The 14,881-nt window shown below is 39.2% G+C and overlaps 1 protein-coding gene across 16 annotated transcripts; it reads left to right on the top strand.

Moving 5' to 3' along the window:
- Positions 1 to 457: 457 nt before the first annotated feature.
- On the top strand, positions 458 to 13,873 carry LOC116718567 (cell surface A33 antigen-like). Of its 16 annotated transcripts, XM_032560642.1 has the most exons (8): positions 958 to 5,477; positions 5,548 to 5,651; positions 9,208 to 9,353; positions 9,425 to 9,641; positions 9,843 to 10,007; positions 10,680 to 10,796; positions 10,888 to 11,020; positions 12,246 to 13,873. In XM_032560642.1, coding segments are annotated over exons 2-8 (1,266 nt in total). In that variant the 5' UTR covers positions 958 to 5,477; positions 5,548 to 5,650; the 3' UTR covers positions 12,733 to 13,873. The 16 variants fall into 16 exon arrangements, 10 of the variants coding, with proteins under 10 accessions (XP_032416534.1, XP_032416532.1, XP_032416535.1 ...); XM_032560641.1 differs by lacking the exons at positions 958 to 5,477; positions 5,548 to 5,651 and adding an exon at positions 461 to 660; XM_032560643.1 differs by lacking the exons at positions 958 to 5,477; positions 5,548 to 5,651; positions 10,888 to 11,020 and adding an exon at positions 458 to 660.
- Positions 13,874 to 14,881: the final 1,008 nt, after the last annotated feature.

Genomic DNA, 14,881 nt, shown 5'->3' with positions numbered 1-14,881 from the left:
CTGAGTCATTTTGTGCAACACCTGACAAAACCAGTTTGACCGGGGAAAAAAACACTTCTGTTACTCAGTCGCACACATTAGTTATGACAGCAAATTACCGTCTGCTAATCAATCCTCCTAAACTTTGTCTGTCTTACAACATTATTAAGGTGATTCTTGCAAGGTGAGGGAAGAAAACAAACACATTTCTGTTAAAATTATGGAGAGCATTAAGCAGCAACCCCCTGCTCACAATTCTCAAAGTTGAATATCTTTACCAATTGAGTGAGAGAGAAACGTGAAAAAAAGAATAATATGTTCTCCTGCTTTCGACCATTTCGTGGAAACGAGGCTTCTTTAACGAGGATTCCTGACAAAATATCCTGCTGGATGTCTGGACAAGCAGAAACCTGCGCGGTGGGCGGAACAAAAGAGTCACCTACAGAGCAGGCTGTGTAGTGATTGGTCGAGAAAGCCGTCAATCAACTCGGGGCAGCAGACGCACCCATCGGGCTCATCACTGTCGAGAGTCTTCAAGTTTCGATGTAAATGAAAGCCTGGGCGATCGGCTGCCCGCTTTTCTTATTTGATTGAAGAAAATAGAGCCGTGAGTTTGGTTTGATTAAATTACCACCTTTGCCATGGAGAGGAGAACTTCTACGCTGGCCCTGCTTTGTGTGGGTGAGTATTTGTCAATGTGAATTTGCTTGTTTCCTTGTGTTGGCTAAAGACCACACCTGTTTGCGCACATCCAGGATCAGCTTTCTGAAGAAGAAAAAAAAAAGACAACACAGGCCCCGTTCTCGTATTAAACTGTACTTTTTTTTTAACTTAAATTTCTTCTTCCTCTAACAGTTTTACGAAAAACATTGTGTCAAGTAGCAGCTCTAAGAATAAACACTGTAGGAGCTATTTCTCCATTATTTTCAGTTAAAGTTTAGAATGTTGATTATTTAGTTTATTTTTTTTGTTTTATAGTTGATTTATAATTAGACTGTTTATTTTGTTGTTTCTAAATAAGTTTGGTTAGTAATTCACTTAATTAGTTAATTGATTTCAGTTTGGGAAGTGGGTGTGTTTCACAGTATAAATACGTAGAGTTTAGATGAGTCTTTAGGCACATGGGTGGTCATATGGTTTTTTACCTGTCTGTCCGTCAGTCAGTTAGTCAGTGTTATCAGTGAGAACAGGTGCAGGAGTTAGGATAGGTTTATCCGAAGCCTGTAACTTGTTTTAGCAAAAGATTGAATAAAAGTAAACTAAGAGCATTTTGACTGTTTGACCTTTTGTTGGACTGCGTAAACCAGAACCCATGATGCCCAGTATTGACTGTTTGAGTTTATTTCATTTTGTTTTGATCACTTTTGAGATTTGAATTTTTTCGATTTTGGAATTAAGTTTTCGGGACAAATAGTCAATACACTTCAAGTAAAAAACCCGACCTTGGCATTTTTGATACGACAACAAGTAAGAAAGACGATCCTGGAGTTTAATCAACACTCTCAAGTTTGCGGATGGGCGGATGGATCCGTAACGTTTGGAGGAACCACTTCCTTTGTTCTCTGGACGCCGAAAGCGGGAGGAAGCGGCCACGCCCACAAGCCATGAAGGTGCTTCAACTCCAAGCTCTAAACGCTCACGTCCTTCTTCAGTGACAGCGGTATGTACAATGATTGCTAATGCTGTAAAGGAAAACGGCCAAACGACAGGAGTTTGATGATAGCGATCAACGTTACCGTACAAGTTTGAATGAAAGACTGAGTTAAAGCGCTGCACCTTTACGCACAGCCAGTGACTTTAAAAGAAAAAGGAAAGTTATAGACAAAACTGCAAGCAGTTCAAAGTATTTGGCTAAAATGTCTGATGTATTGAAAGCACAGTCAACCAAGAGTGATTTGGAGATTTCATCTAAACGAAGTATTAAACTGACTGAGAAAGGCTTGATGTCTTATATAAAAATGTGCCAAGATAAAAGAAATGCTAAATTGAAGCAAGCAAGACGAATAATGGACGATTTAAATGTTTTGATGGAGTCAAATGATAAAGCTGACTCAGTGAATTCTCTTCTTGCTACATTTATTCAATGTTCTCAGGATGCAGAGGCGTCTCATAAAACCTTAACAAGTTTGCCACTCCCCTATGATGAACTCATGAAACAAAACGAACATTTCCAGAATAAAATGAGTTCTTACCACGAGTTTACTGAGCTTGTCAGGGGCTGGTTATGTGAACGGGAGAAGCCCTTTGTGCAGCCCAGTGCAGATGATTACGATCAAGGCAAGAATGATGTTGATAACGCAATTAATCCTGAAGACAGCGCTTCCAATGTGCGCTCTGTAAAGTCTAAGTCAGGCTCTCAGGTGTCCCGTGTCTCCTCTACATCTTCGGCTCGCATTAAAGCGGAGGCCGAGAGAGCGGCGCTGCTGGAGCGCGCTGCAGGACTCAAAAAGAAACATCAGTTGGAAGCGCAGGAGGAAAAGCTAAAACAAGAAAAAGAGCAACTAGAACTTGAGACTGAGTTAGCGGCTGCTAACGCGAAACTTCGTGTGTTGGAAATAAATTCACAGTGTGGCTCAAAATGTTCTGATGGCATGAATTCGTATATTGAAAAGCGCAATTCCAACTTAGCGCTTGATCCTTGTGCCAAAGTATTCGTTCCAGAGAGAAATATGGACGATTTTAAAATGGCTTCTGCCATCGCTGAGAAACCAGTTGTTAGGCTGAAACAAAAGCCACCAATTCAAAGTGTTGATAAGCCACAAAGTGTCTGTGATGAATTAACTGTTCAACAAATCAGTATTATTGACATCATGCAGCGGCAAAATGACATCACTGCCATGTTGGTTCAGCAAAACCAAAACTCTGTCTTGCCACCAAGAAACATCCCTGTTTTCGATGGTGATCCTCTTCAATATGGATCATTTATAAGAGCGTTTGAGAACAGCGTGGAGGCCAAAACGTCTAATTTGAGTGACTGTTTGCACTTTTTAGAACAATACACTAGGGGGCAGCCTAGAGACCTTGTGCATAGTTGCCAGCATTTGCCGTCAGAACTGGGCTATCCTAGAGCTAAAAGTCTTCTTTCTGAACATTTTGGAAACGAATATAAAATTGCGCAGGCCTACATGGACAAAATTAACAACTGGCCAGCTATTAAAAATGAGGACATTAAATCACTGCAAGCATTTTCTCTGTTTCTTAAGGGATGCTCAAATTTAACAGAATATGTTACTCATTTGAAAGAATTGGACTTGCCATCAAATATGAGGAGCATAATCCTAAAGCTTCCCTATAAAATGAGAGAGAGCTGGAGAAATGTAGCCTGTGACCTGCAGGAACACAGGGGTCAGAGGGCATTATTCATTGATTTGGTTGTTTTTATTGAAAAACAAGTTAAAGTTGTATCTGATCCACTGTTTGGTAACATTATAGATCTTCAACAGCTCAACTCTAAAAACACCCACAGCAGCTTTACCAAACAGAAGAAAAGGGGGAATAGTTTTGCTACAAATGTTCTTGCAGTAAAAAATGAAGATCCATCTGAAAATAAGAACAAGTCCTCAAAGGGTTATAGCTGTTTGTATTGTCTCCTAAGTAATCATACAATTGACAAATGCTTTAAGTTTAAAGACAAGTCACATAAAGATAAAGTGAACTTTATTAAGGAAAAGGGAATGTGTTTTGGCTGCTTAAAGGTGGGTCACATAAGCAGAGAATGCAGAGGTCGCTTTGTCTGTTCTGTTTGTCACCAGCAGCATCCCAGTGTCCTGCACATCGACAAGGAGAGTACAGAGGTTTTCTCCAGACATCTACAGAATCCTCCAAGTACCACCTCCACAATGACTCAGACTTGTGGTCATGTCAGGGTCTGTGATGAAGATAACTCAAACCTTTCTATTGTTGCAGTTCAAGTCAGGAGTCCAAAAACGAACATCACTGTGCAGACATATGCATTTTTGGACCCAGGAAGCACAGGAACATTCTGCACTGAAAGTTTGGCCTGGAAGCTGCAACTGAAAGGTAAAAGAACAAGCATCCAACTGCAAACAATGGGACATAAAGATATTGTGAGTACAAACATCATCTCTGGACTTCAAGTGGCAGCACTTGATAGAAATGATTTCATTGACCTTCCAGATGTCATGACACAGAAATTAATGCCTGTTTCAAAGCAAAATGTTCCACAACAGGAGGACATCGACAAGTGGCCATACCTGCAAAGCATCAAGCTCCATGACATAGATGCTGATGTAGATCTGCTCATTGGCACAGACGCACCTAAAGTAATGGAGCCATGGGAGCTGATCAACAGTCAGGAGGAAGGCCCATATGCAGTTTGGACCCGAGTTGGATGGGTCATCAATGGTCCACTCCGGAGTGAAAGGAACAAAACAGGCTATCATGCTTTCACTGTAAACAAGATTTCTGTTAAACATCTGGAAACAATGTTGATTGAACAATACAATCATGATTTCAATGAAAAAACATCCCAAGAGCAAATTGAAATGTCTAGAGAAGACATCAAGTTCATGAATATCATGAATAATTCGGCACAATTAAAAAATGGACACTATTGTGTTGATTTGCCTTTTAAGTCTGAAAGTTCCGTCTTGCCTATTAATCGTTGTGTTGCAGAACAACGTCTTCTGAGCCTGAAAAGAAAGTTTAACATGAACAGCACCTTTAAGAAAGATTACATTGCATTTATGAATGACATGCTATGTAATGGATATGCTGAAATTGTACCTGATGATCAATTAATGGGCAATGAGGGTAAGGTGTGGTACATACCCCACCACGGTGTTTATCACCCCCGAAAAGGCAAATTAAGAGTTGTTTTTGACTGTGCCGCAACATTCAAGGGAACCTCACTGAACTGCCAGCTGCTACAAGGACCTGATCTGACTAACTCAGTTGTGGGAGTTCTTCTGCGTTTCAGACAAGAGCCAATAGCAGTTATGGCAGATATTCAAGCTATGTTCCACCAGGTTCATGTTCCAGAGAAACACAGAGACTGTCTTCGCTTCCTCTGGTGGCCCAATGGTGACACATCGCAAGTTCCACAGGAATATCGGATGACAGTACATCTGTTTGGAGCAGTGTCCTCCCCAAGCTGTGCAAATTATGCATTAAGAAGAACAGCAGAAGATAATTCTCAGCAGTTTCCAGCTGAAGTGGTCAGTACAATCAAGCATAATTTTTATGTGGATGACTGCTTAAAATCTTTGCCTACAGAAGAGGAAGCAATAAAGTTTGTTCAAGATTTGACATCTCTTTGCAATAAAGGAGGATTTAAGCTCTCAAAGTGGCTCAGTAACAGTCCCGCCGTTCTGCAAATGGTTTCGGGCAACACCAAAGCAAAAGAAATGTTAGAAATGGATTTGGAGCTTCCAATGGAACGTGCACTTGGATTGCAGTGGTGCATTCAAAGTGACTCCTTTAAATTTAAAGCTTCCCTTCCAGAGCGGTCTCGCACAAGAAGAGGAATACTGTCAGTGGTGAGTTCACTGTACGATCCCTTGGGGTTTCTTGCTCCCTTCATCATCACTGCTAAATTTCTTTTACAAGAGCTCTGCAGGAGAAACTTGGGCTGGGATGATGCAGTTCACCATCATTTTTCCAAACAATGGACCGACTGGCTGGATGACCTGAAGAGGATCTCAAAGTTTGAAGTGAGTCGCTGCATTAAACCTAAAAATTTTTGTCCTGTTACAGCACAACTCCACCATTTCTCCGATGCCAGCCAAGTGGGGTATGGTACAGTGTCGTATATAAGATTTCAAAGTGAGCATCATGTGCATCTGGCATTCCTCCTAGGAAAGGCCAGAGTTGCTCCCCTCAAGCAGACAACCATCCCTCGACTGGAGCTCACTGCAGCCGTCCTTGCTGTACGACTGGACCAACTGCTTCATAGAGAACTGCATCTTCTCTGTGAAGATGTAATTCTGGAGGCATCTGTTTTTTGGACAGACAGCACCACTGTCCTAAAATACATTTGTAGTGAAGCAAAGAGGTTTCATACCTTTGTTGCAAACAGAGTGTCAATCATTAGAGAAGCTACATTAGCTAACCAGTGGAGATATGTGAGTTCCAAAGACAATCCAGCAGATGAAGCATCAAGAGGGATGAGAGCAGAGGACTTCTTGGAGCACAGCAAGTGGATTGATGGTCCTGAGTTTCTGTACGACTCTGAAAACAAATGGCCTAAGTTGGGTGTAAAGTATGACTCACTTCCTGTTGCTGATGCTGAAATAAAAAAGGATGTAACTGTTAATGCTGTTGTTGAGGAGGCTAAAAACCCTACCAGTTTTTTCATCTCCTACTTCTCATCCTGGATGAAGCTAAAAACATCTGTAGCCTGGGTTTTAAAGCTTAAAGAACTCCTTCTTCAACTGTCTCAGAAAAGAAAAGAGTTTTCTGACATGATGCATGAGTCTGCAGAAGATGCAAACATTAAAGAGCAAAAGGTGTTGCAAAAGATGCAGCAGTTTAAAACTATGCTAAAAATCCAGTGTTTAACATCTGAAGATTTGACTGCAGCAGAGCATTTCATTATTCTCTTCGAACAACATCACAGGTTTGAGCCAGAGATCAGCGCACTCAGAGCCAACAAGACAGTCTCCAAAGACAGCCAGCTGTATCGACTCGATCCAGTGATCGATGATGGAGTCCTCAGAGTGGGTGGACGTCTTAAAAGAGCTGCTATGCCATTTGAAATTAAGCATCCAGTAATTCTGTGTAAAAACATGCACGTGGCAACGTTAATTCTGCGTTACATTCACCATCTGCTTGGTCATGCAGGAAGGAGCCACATGTTGTCCAGGCTGCGTCGGAAATACTGGATAATCAGCGCAAACTCTGCTGCCAGAAAGATCCTGTCTGACTGTGTCACCTGCAGAAGAAATAGAGGAAAGCTTCTAGAACAAAAAATGGCCGACTTGCCCCAGGAAAGGGTAAAACCAGACAAACCTCCATTCTTAGATGTATGTGTTGATTATTTTGGCCCCATTGATGTTAAGAGAGGCAGAAGTCTTCTCAAACGTTATGGAGTCTTATTTACTTGCCCAACTAGTCGTGCCGTCCATTTGGAAGTGGCTCATACCCTTGATACTGATTCTTGCATTAATGCAATCAGAAGATTCATCTGCAGGCGTGGTCCAGTCTCTTCTATCAGATCAGATCATGGCACAAATTTTGTGGGAGCCAATAGAGAGCTAAAAGAAGGTCTGGCTGCATTAAATCAGAGTAAAATCCAAAAGGCTCTGGTCCAAGATGGCATAAATTGGCATTTTAATATACCTGCAGCTTCACATCATGGTGGCATCTGGGAACGTTTGATTCGTTCAGTCAAGAGTGTACTCACCTCAGTTTTAAAACAGCAGGTTTTAGATGATGAAACTCTGCAAACTGTTTTCTGTGAGGCTGAAGCCATTTTGAATGACAGACCCATCACTTTGGTCTCTGATGATCCAAACGATTTAGAAGCCCTCACACCAAATCACATCCTGATGTTAAAGAACCAACCTGTTCTGCCACCTGGACTGTTTCAGAAACAAGACCTGTACCTCAAACGCAGATGGAAGCAAGTACAGTATATGGCTGAACTCTTTTGGAAAAGATGGATCACTGAGTATCTGCCCTTACTGCATGAAAGACAAAAATGGATGAGACAGAAAAGAAACATTTCTCCTGGAGACATTGTCCTGATCGCAGATGCTACTGCACCTCGAGGATGTTGGCAGATGGGGAGAGTCCTGGCAGTCAAAGCTGATGGAGGAGGACTGGTTCGTTCAGTGCAACTGCAGACCAAAACCAGTGTGTTGGAGAGGCCAGTGACGAAGCTCTGTCTGCTCCTGGAGGCATCTGCAGACTAAAGACATTCTTATTCTTTCTACTCTATCCTATCCTATTCTTTCTTTTTTCTCTTGCAGGTTCGTCATTATGGAAATGAAGGACAAAGAAGAATTTATGTCTTTGCATTAATGTAGGACAATATTGAGGTTGTTAGAATAGCTCCTTTAATTAGAGATTTAATTGTGATTTAATGCACAATTAGGGGCTGGAGTGTAGGAGCTATTTCTCCATTATTTTCAGTTAAAGTTTAGAATGTTGATTATTTAGTTTATTTTTTTTGTTTTATAGTTGATTTATAATTAGACTGTTTATTTTGTTGTTTCTAAATAAGTTTGGTTAGTAATTCACTTAATTAGTTAATTGATTTCAGTTTGGGAAGTGGGTGTGTTTCACAGTATAAATACGTAGAGTTTAGATGAGTCTTTAGGCACATGGGTGGTCATATGGTTTTTTACCTGTCTGTCCGTCAGTCAGTTAGTCAGTGTTATCAGTGAGAACAGGTGCAGGAGTTAGGATAGGTTTATCCGAAGCCTGTAACTTGTTTTAGCAAAAGATTGAATAAAAGTAAACTAAGAGCATTTTGACTGTTTGACCTTTTGTTGGACTGCGTAAACCAGAACCCATGATGCCCAGTATTGACTGTTTGAGTTTATTTCATTTTGTTTTGATCACTTTTGAGATTTGAATTTTTTCGATTTTGGAATTAAGTTTTCGGGACAAATAGTCAATACAAACACTGTCCATTTTAAAACGCAAGGCCCAGCAGACCATATTCCAAACCTTTGGCCTTAACATGCAAGGTTTTACTTTAACAGCGATGGTTAATATTCAAAAAACATTTTTGTTAAACGGTTTAATAAATACGTTCGGCATTATTGACAAATTTATTTAATTTCGCTATGGATATCAATGAAGTATTTTGGAATTTGAATAAAATTTTTGAAATGAGCATTTTTGTCGATCGTTTTGGAAAAGTGGTCCATTACACGCTCTTATGATGACTCGTTCCTTCTTTTAAAGAGATTCAGTTGGCTCTAGAGGCCTTTATTTGACATTTGACAGACAGGAAGGCGGGTAGACTTACAACGATGGCGACCGGGATAGGGACTGGTGACATCACCAAGGACTAAGGCCTCTGCACTAAAGGTCGCGCCACTGCCGCGTGCTTCTATTTTTTTATTTTATTTTAAATAATTTAAAGCAAATCAACACGAAAAATAAATGTTTGATTAAAATTGTGAGTTGGTGTTTTTGTGAACTCAGAAGCACTGCCGAGTCCTAATGATGAGCTTCAGCGTTGAACATTGTTGCTGTTTATTCAACAATGTATGATCACATGATCATGGAAATGACCATCGTTTTAATTTATTACAGTGTGGTCAGCTGCTGCTGCCATCCAGGTTAACATCCCTAACGATCAGTATGAGTTCGCCAGAGGAGACAACATCACACTGCCCTGCACATTTACAAGCGCTCTACCCAGTCCAAAACAGATCATTATCACATGGTCTGCTGGTGAAGTAAGTATCTCTATGTGTGTTTTTCATTTGAATCAATCGACATATTTCTCTAATGCTGTGATTCTCAACAGGACGACGTTCTCACCTACTATCATCCCGATGGAGACATAAACATTATATTAGAAGGCCGGGCGTCTCTGGATGTAAATGTTAATGGTGGAACTGGGAGAGCTGACCTTAAGCTTTACTCTGTCACATCGGCAGACAACAACAAATATAAGTGTCATATAAATATCCCAAATGACAACAAAGGCAAAAATACTGACACAGCAACATTGACTGTTCTAGGTAATTCTTAATTTGCATTCTGAGAGATTGTGTAGCTGCACATGTTTTATCTGATTGTAAGTAACAGTGTTTTTATTATTATTCTTTTTAATAGTTCCAATGTACCATGAGCGGGAATTTTTTTTTTTTTTAATTGTCTTTAAAAAAAGATTTCTCAAAGACAAATAATATCACTCTCTTTATCCTTTTAATTTTTTCAAGTGGCTCCATCTAAACCCATTTGCAAGATTCAGGGTACAGCAACGTACGGCCAAAACATCAACCTCACCTGTGTTTCTGAGGAAGGGTCTCCTCCTCCAACTTACAAGTGGAACAGTTATGATGTCCTAAACAATCCTCGTGCTAATGACCCCAGAACCACTGATAGTAAGTATTTAGGACAAACAGAAGCTACAAAAACACAAAGGAGAGTAAACCTCTGCAAAACAATTGTGGAACTGATAAAGAAAAAAAATAAATGAGACTAAATTAGTTTGATGTTTAACTTTTGCCAATAGTATTTTTTTTCTTGTGAAATGATCACTGTAAACAGACAGTTCAGTGAGAATTTGGACAATCAGGGTGAAATAAATTAAAGTTTAAATGTACTCATCCTGAAAGATTTAAGTTTGCAGCAACATGCAGCGATCCAGAATTACGTACTGTGTTGAAAACTTCGTATTTTAGTTAATGAAAGTAAAACATGGAAGAAAAATGCAAACAGTTTGCAATTATATCTTATGACAACTGTTTAACACTGCTGGCAATGAAATCTACTTATGAGCTAGTACTTTGATATGCAGTAGAGCAATAAAATGAGATTGATCCTTGGTTAATTTTTTAATTAGGTATCTGTGTGCAGCTCTCATAGACACAGATAAGGAACCATTACACTCCTCTGCATCAATGCACTATTGGTTTATTACAGTATTGAAGGTTGATTGCAACAGATGTCGTCATTCCAGATTTTTAGAAGTAATACTGCGTGTTTCTATGATGTAGTGCAGCCTTACATATAAGTATACATCATTATTTGTTTTGTTTGTGATTGTCTTTCAGAGGGAGGCATCCTGTCTCTGTACAACATCACCAAAGAGACCTCCGGATTCTACATCTGCACCTCACAAAACAAGATTCGCTCAGCTTCCTGCAACCTCACACTCTCAGTCTTACCACGTAATATATGACCTTCTAACAGATCTGATCATCAAAATAATTAATTCTGCTATTCATTGTTGTCTCAACTCATCTTCTCTGATTTATGCAGCATCCATGAACATCGCTTCAACTGCAGGAATCATTGGAGCAGTCGTTGCAGCTTTGATCATACTGATCATTATTATCTATTGCTGTTGCTGCCGAAAGAAGGATGACGAGAAGGAGAATTATGCCCTGGCACCGTAATGTTTTATTATTATTATTATTATTATTATTATTATTATTATTTCTCCCGCGCTCTAGCTCTAAACGAAACATGCTAGTTATAAAACAATGCAAATCCAAAATGATGGACAAGATTCTCAACTGTCCCGGACTGAGGCTGAGATTTGTTTGAGGTTGAATATGTGAGCTGCTCACATCGGGGCTTTCAAGTTTACAAGAAAATCAGGTTATAACTAAAAAGATATTTTGACAGGAAATATTTGTACATTTTGATGATGAATTAACTGTGGCAAAAATGAAGAATATTGAAAGAAATTCTAATTTCTTACAGGAAGAGTACGTTACAAGCTTTTAGTTTGCCTGGCAACTGCCTTCTTATGTTATTCCGCTTGATTCTCATCTCCCTTCAGCTTTCTGGTCTTTCTGCCATTGAAGTTGATTTCTCTGGTAGAATTTCAATCAAACCAATCAGTAAGCAGAAGAAGTAGTTGTGGACAATAAGGTTGATTTTCCGTGCTGTTTTAGAATTGTAGTATGTGTTTAGTTTGCAAATGGCAGAGGAGGAAGTGAACAAAGCTATTCAGTTCATGTTGGTCACGCTTCCAAATATTGAATTAACATTAACAGCCATCTAGTTCAGCTCAGCATGTCTCTCTTAGCAGTGAGGGATAGTTTTTTACAGTGCAGGCAATTTCTGGTAAGCTTCAAGGCCCCCACATACTCGGGCGTACTGAGCACATTCCATGAACCGCGCTGACTGTCCGCGGACGGTTGGGTCTTCATACTCACGCGTACTGATTACCTAAAATTCTCTCGTGACAAATTACTTTATTTCACACAATCCTAATGAGAACAAGCAAGTTTGATGAACTATTTGGGCTGTGATTGGGTAAAATTTAAAAGCTGTAAAATTTAAATCCTGCTCTCTGGAGTCCACGGTTCCAGAAAACAGTCGGTTCTCAGTAGCAAACCCTCTGTACAAAGCAAAGCCTGGCTAGCAATAAGTATAACTTTATACATTTCCCAGTGATTATTATAAACCTTTTTGCCTTCACAACCAGATGGTATGTTTACTGTCCATTTGTATCTCAGATATTTTTTAAGGTTTTACAAAATTGCAAGGATACATTTGCTACTTTTTTCTTCAAAAGTACAACCAGCTTTGTCTAGCTCATCTTTTTGTGGACTGTCAATGGAGCTTATCCCCTCACCCTAATTGTCTGTCTGTTGTCTCATTTCCAGAGTTGGTGACGAAGAGTCTGTTCGAAAAGGGGAGGGTAGCAAAGGTAATGAAGAGAAGAGCAGACAATATGATGATACCAGTGCGACCAAAGCAGCTAATCCACGTGATAACTACGAGGAGAGGAGTGAACGCAACTACGACCGCCGAAGCGACTATGATGACCGCCGAAGCGACTATGACGACCGGCGCAGCGACTATAACGACCGCCGCAAAGACTATGATGACCGACGCAGCGACTACGATGACCGACGCAGCGACTACGATGACCGACGCAGCGACTACAATGATAGGCGCAGCGACTATAACGACCGGCGCAGTGACTACGATGACCGTCGCAGCAAACCCAGTGACCGCAATGAGCGCTATGATGGTGACCGCCGCTATGATGATGACCGCCGCTATGATGATGACCGCCGCTATGATGAAGAGCGACGCTACAATGATCGCAGAGACCCCCGCTATGAAGATGACCGCAACAAACCTTAGAGAAGCTGGACTAGAATGACGAGGGTAATCCAGCTAATGTGTGTTAAATCACAGATTTGTTTAACAGTTTCACATGTTTTTGGTATTTTTAACCCAAATGCAAAAGTTATTCCCCATTGGAAATTTTCCTGAGATTTTAAAACATGATATTGACTCTTTTGATTGTTCAGTTATCAATTATACGAGAAGAGGAAATAGACCAGAACATCTTGTTGCCATATACGAACGAAGTGTTTTCCAATCTGTTTTGAGATGATTGCTGAGCTCATTATACGAGTTACTAGTCAGTGCAACGCTGGTAAAAATCATTGTGCTATAAAAAGGCACTATGTACCTTCAAAATGCATAATACTGCCCCTTTAAATGCAGCCAAATATTAATTACATTTGTATGTAAAATCCAGATAATAAACACTTTAGGAGGTGGACAACATTTCACATATCCACCACACAAAATATATATTTTTAGGATTGCTGCATATTATTTAAAGTGCCTAACAACTTCCTCATATGTGTCGAGCTAATTATAGCAAATGGTAGGCTTCACGGGATTTTATGTCAAATATCAGGTGTACTTTGAAAAATTATCCTCAGAAGTGAAAATGTAAATATTTTAAATATATAAGACTGTTTCAGTTTTTACATTCAGTTACATTTTAAGTTGTTTTTGTTGGATCACATTCCAGTCAGAGATTTTGTTTTGTACAAATACGAAGGCTGTTATGAAATGGTGCCAAATGTGTGTAAGGTGATCTATGCAATTAGATTAGTTGGTATTTTAGCGTGTTTTACTCTTTTGAATACTTTTTCATTTTATTTTTTTATAGTGCCTTTAAACATCTGCTTCTGCTGGGTATAAAAGCTGTAGTTATTTGAAAGACTACCTCCTCGGCAGAGATGAAGTCTTTTATCTTGGTGCTTTTTTTATGCTTACTTGGTTTATTTTGCACAAGGCTAATAGTGTATCACTGCATATAAATGTATTAATTCAACCATCTAATTTTCTTTTTGTTAACCATAATATCATTAAAATGGAGCTTTCTCTTATGCTGGTCGTTGGTCTAATAAGGCTCGTCCTGTTTTCTTTCTGTTATAGTAAACCTTGATTACAAATAAAACTCAATCTACAAAAATAATTTCAATCTGAATGTGTGATGTACATTTTTAAATGCACCGTGCTGTACTGTTTTGCTGTTTACATTTATTAAAGATTTCTCTTGAAAAATCCAAGTTGTTTGTTCCACAGGATAAGCAGGACATTTTAAAATCCTGACACTAAATGGCGACATAGAGCATTCTTTCAATATTTCTTGTTGCAGAATCCACGAGGATTTAGAGGAGCTGCTTGATCCGAACCTGCAGCTCTGGGAGCTTCACTGCACTGAACCCCATTGAAAACCTCATTGTTATTCCTCCAAATACTGATTTCTGAACTCTCCATGAGCTAAAATATTAGTAGGCTATTGTTGTTTCTAAATGAATATGAACTTGTTTTCTTTGCATCATTTGAGGTCTGAATGCACTGCATCCTTTTTGTTATTTTGTCCATTTGTCATTTTCTGTATGTAAATATAAAATATTTGCTTGGAACTTCAGAGACGTTGTCAGTAGTTCATTATGAAAATAATGTCCATTTTACTCAAACATAAACCTAGATAAAGTCAAATCAGAAAACTGATCATTTCAGCTGTGTTTTAATTGTTTTTCCAGAGCTGTATATTATCCATTTTGCATCTGCTTTCAAAATTCAAAGCTGAATTTTCTAAATTTAAAAAGGAATCTCTAGAATGTTTTTTAGACAATCTGTTGTCTAAAGAGAATGCCTAAAACAAACTGCTAATACATGCATAAAAAGTAAGTGGTTTGTAAACAACCAAATGTGCAAAGTGAAAAATGAGTTATTTATTTTTTGCAGATATTTACTAATGCAGCATAAACTTTGCCATTAAATCAAAAATGGATATAAACAAATTATATATTGACAGAACAAATTAAGCATTAAACGATAAATAGTGAGAAATTTAGCTAACCAGTTTTAATTGTTTAGTTTTTTAAGTTTTGTTTGTTTGTTTGTTTTGCTCCGCCTCCCCTCCCCCCCTGGCGAGAAGTCCATATCATAATTTCAAGTTCATTTTGCAGACTTTCCTACA

Source organism: Xiphophorus hellerii, chromosome 4, assembly GCF_003331165.1.
Source record: "Xiphophorus hellerii strain 12219 chromosome 4, Xiphophorus_hellerii-4.1, whole genome shotgun sequence".
In the NCBI taxonomy this organism is placed as follows: Eukaryota; Metazoa; Chordata; class Actinopteri; order Cyprinodontiformes; family Poeciliidae; genus Xiphophorus; species Xiphophorus hellerii.
The sequence above is the reverse complement of the archived record's forward strand: the minus strand, read 5'-3'. Positions and strand labels throughout refer to the sequence as shown.

Excerpts from the sequence above, each read along its gene's own strand:
- LOC116718567 (XM_032560634.1), top strand. The coding sequence starts at position 1,836 with ATGTCTGATGTATTGAAAGCACAGTCAACCAAGAGTGATTTGGAGATT. Across the intron at positions 5,652-5,796 it reads AGAGGATCTCAAAGTTTGAA|GAAAGGCCAGAGTTGCTCCC; the intron begins GTGAGTCGCTGC and ends CATTCCTCCTAG.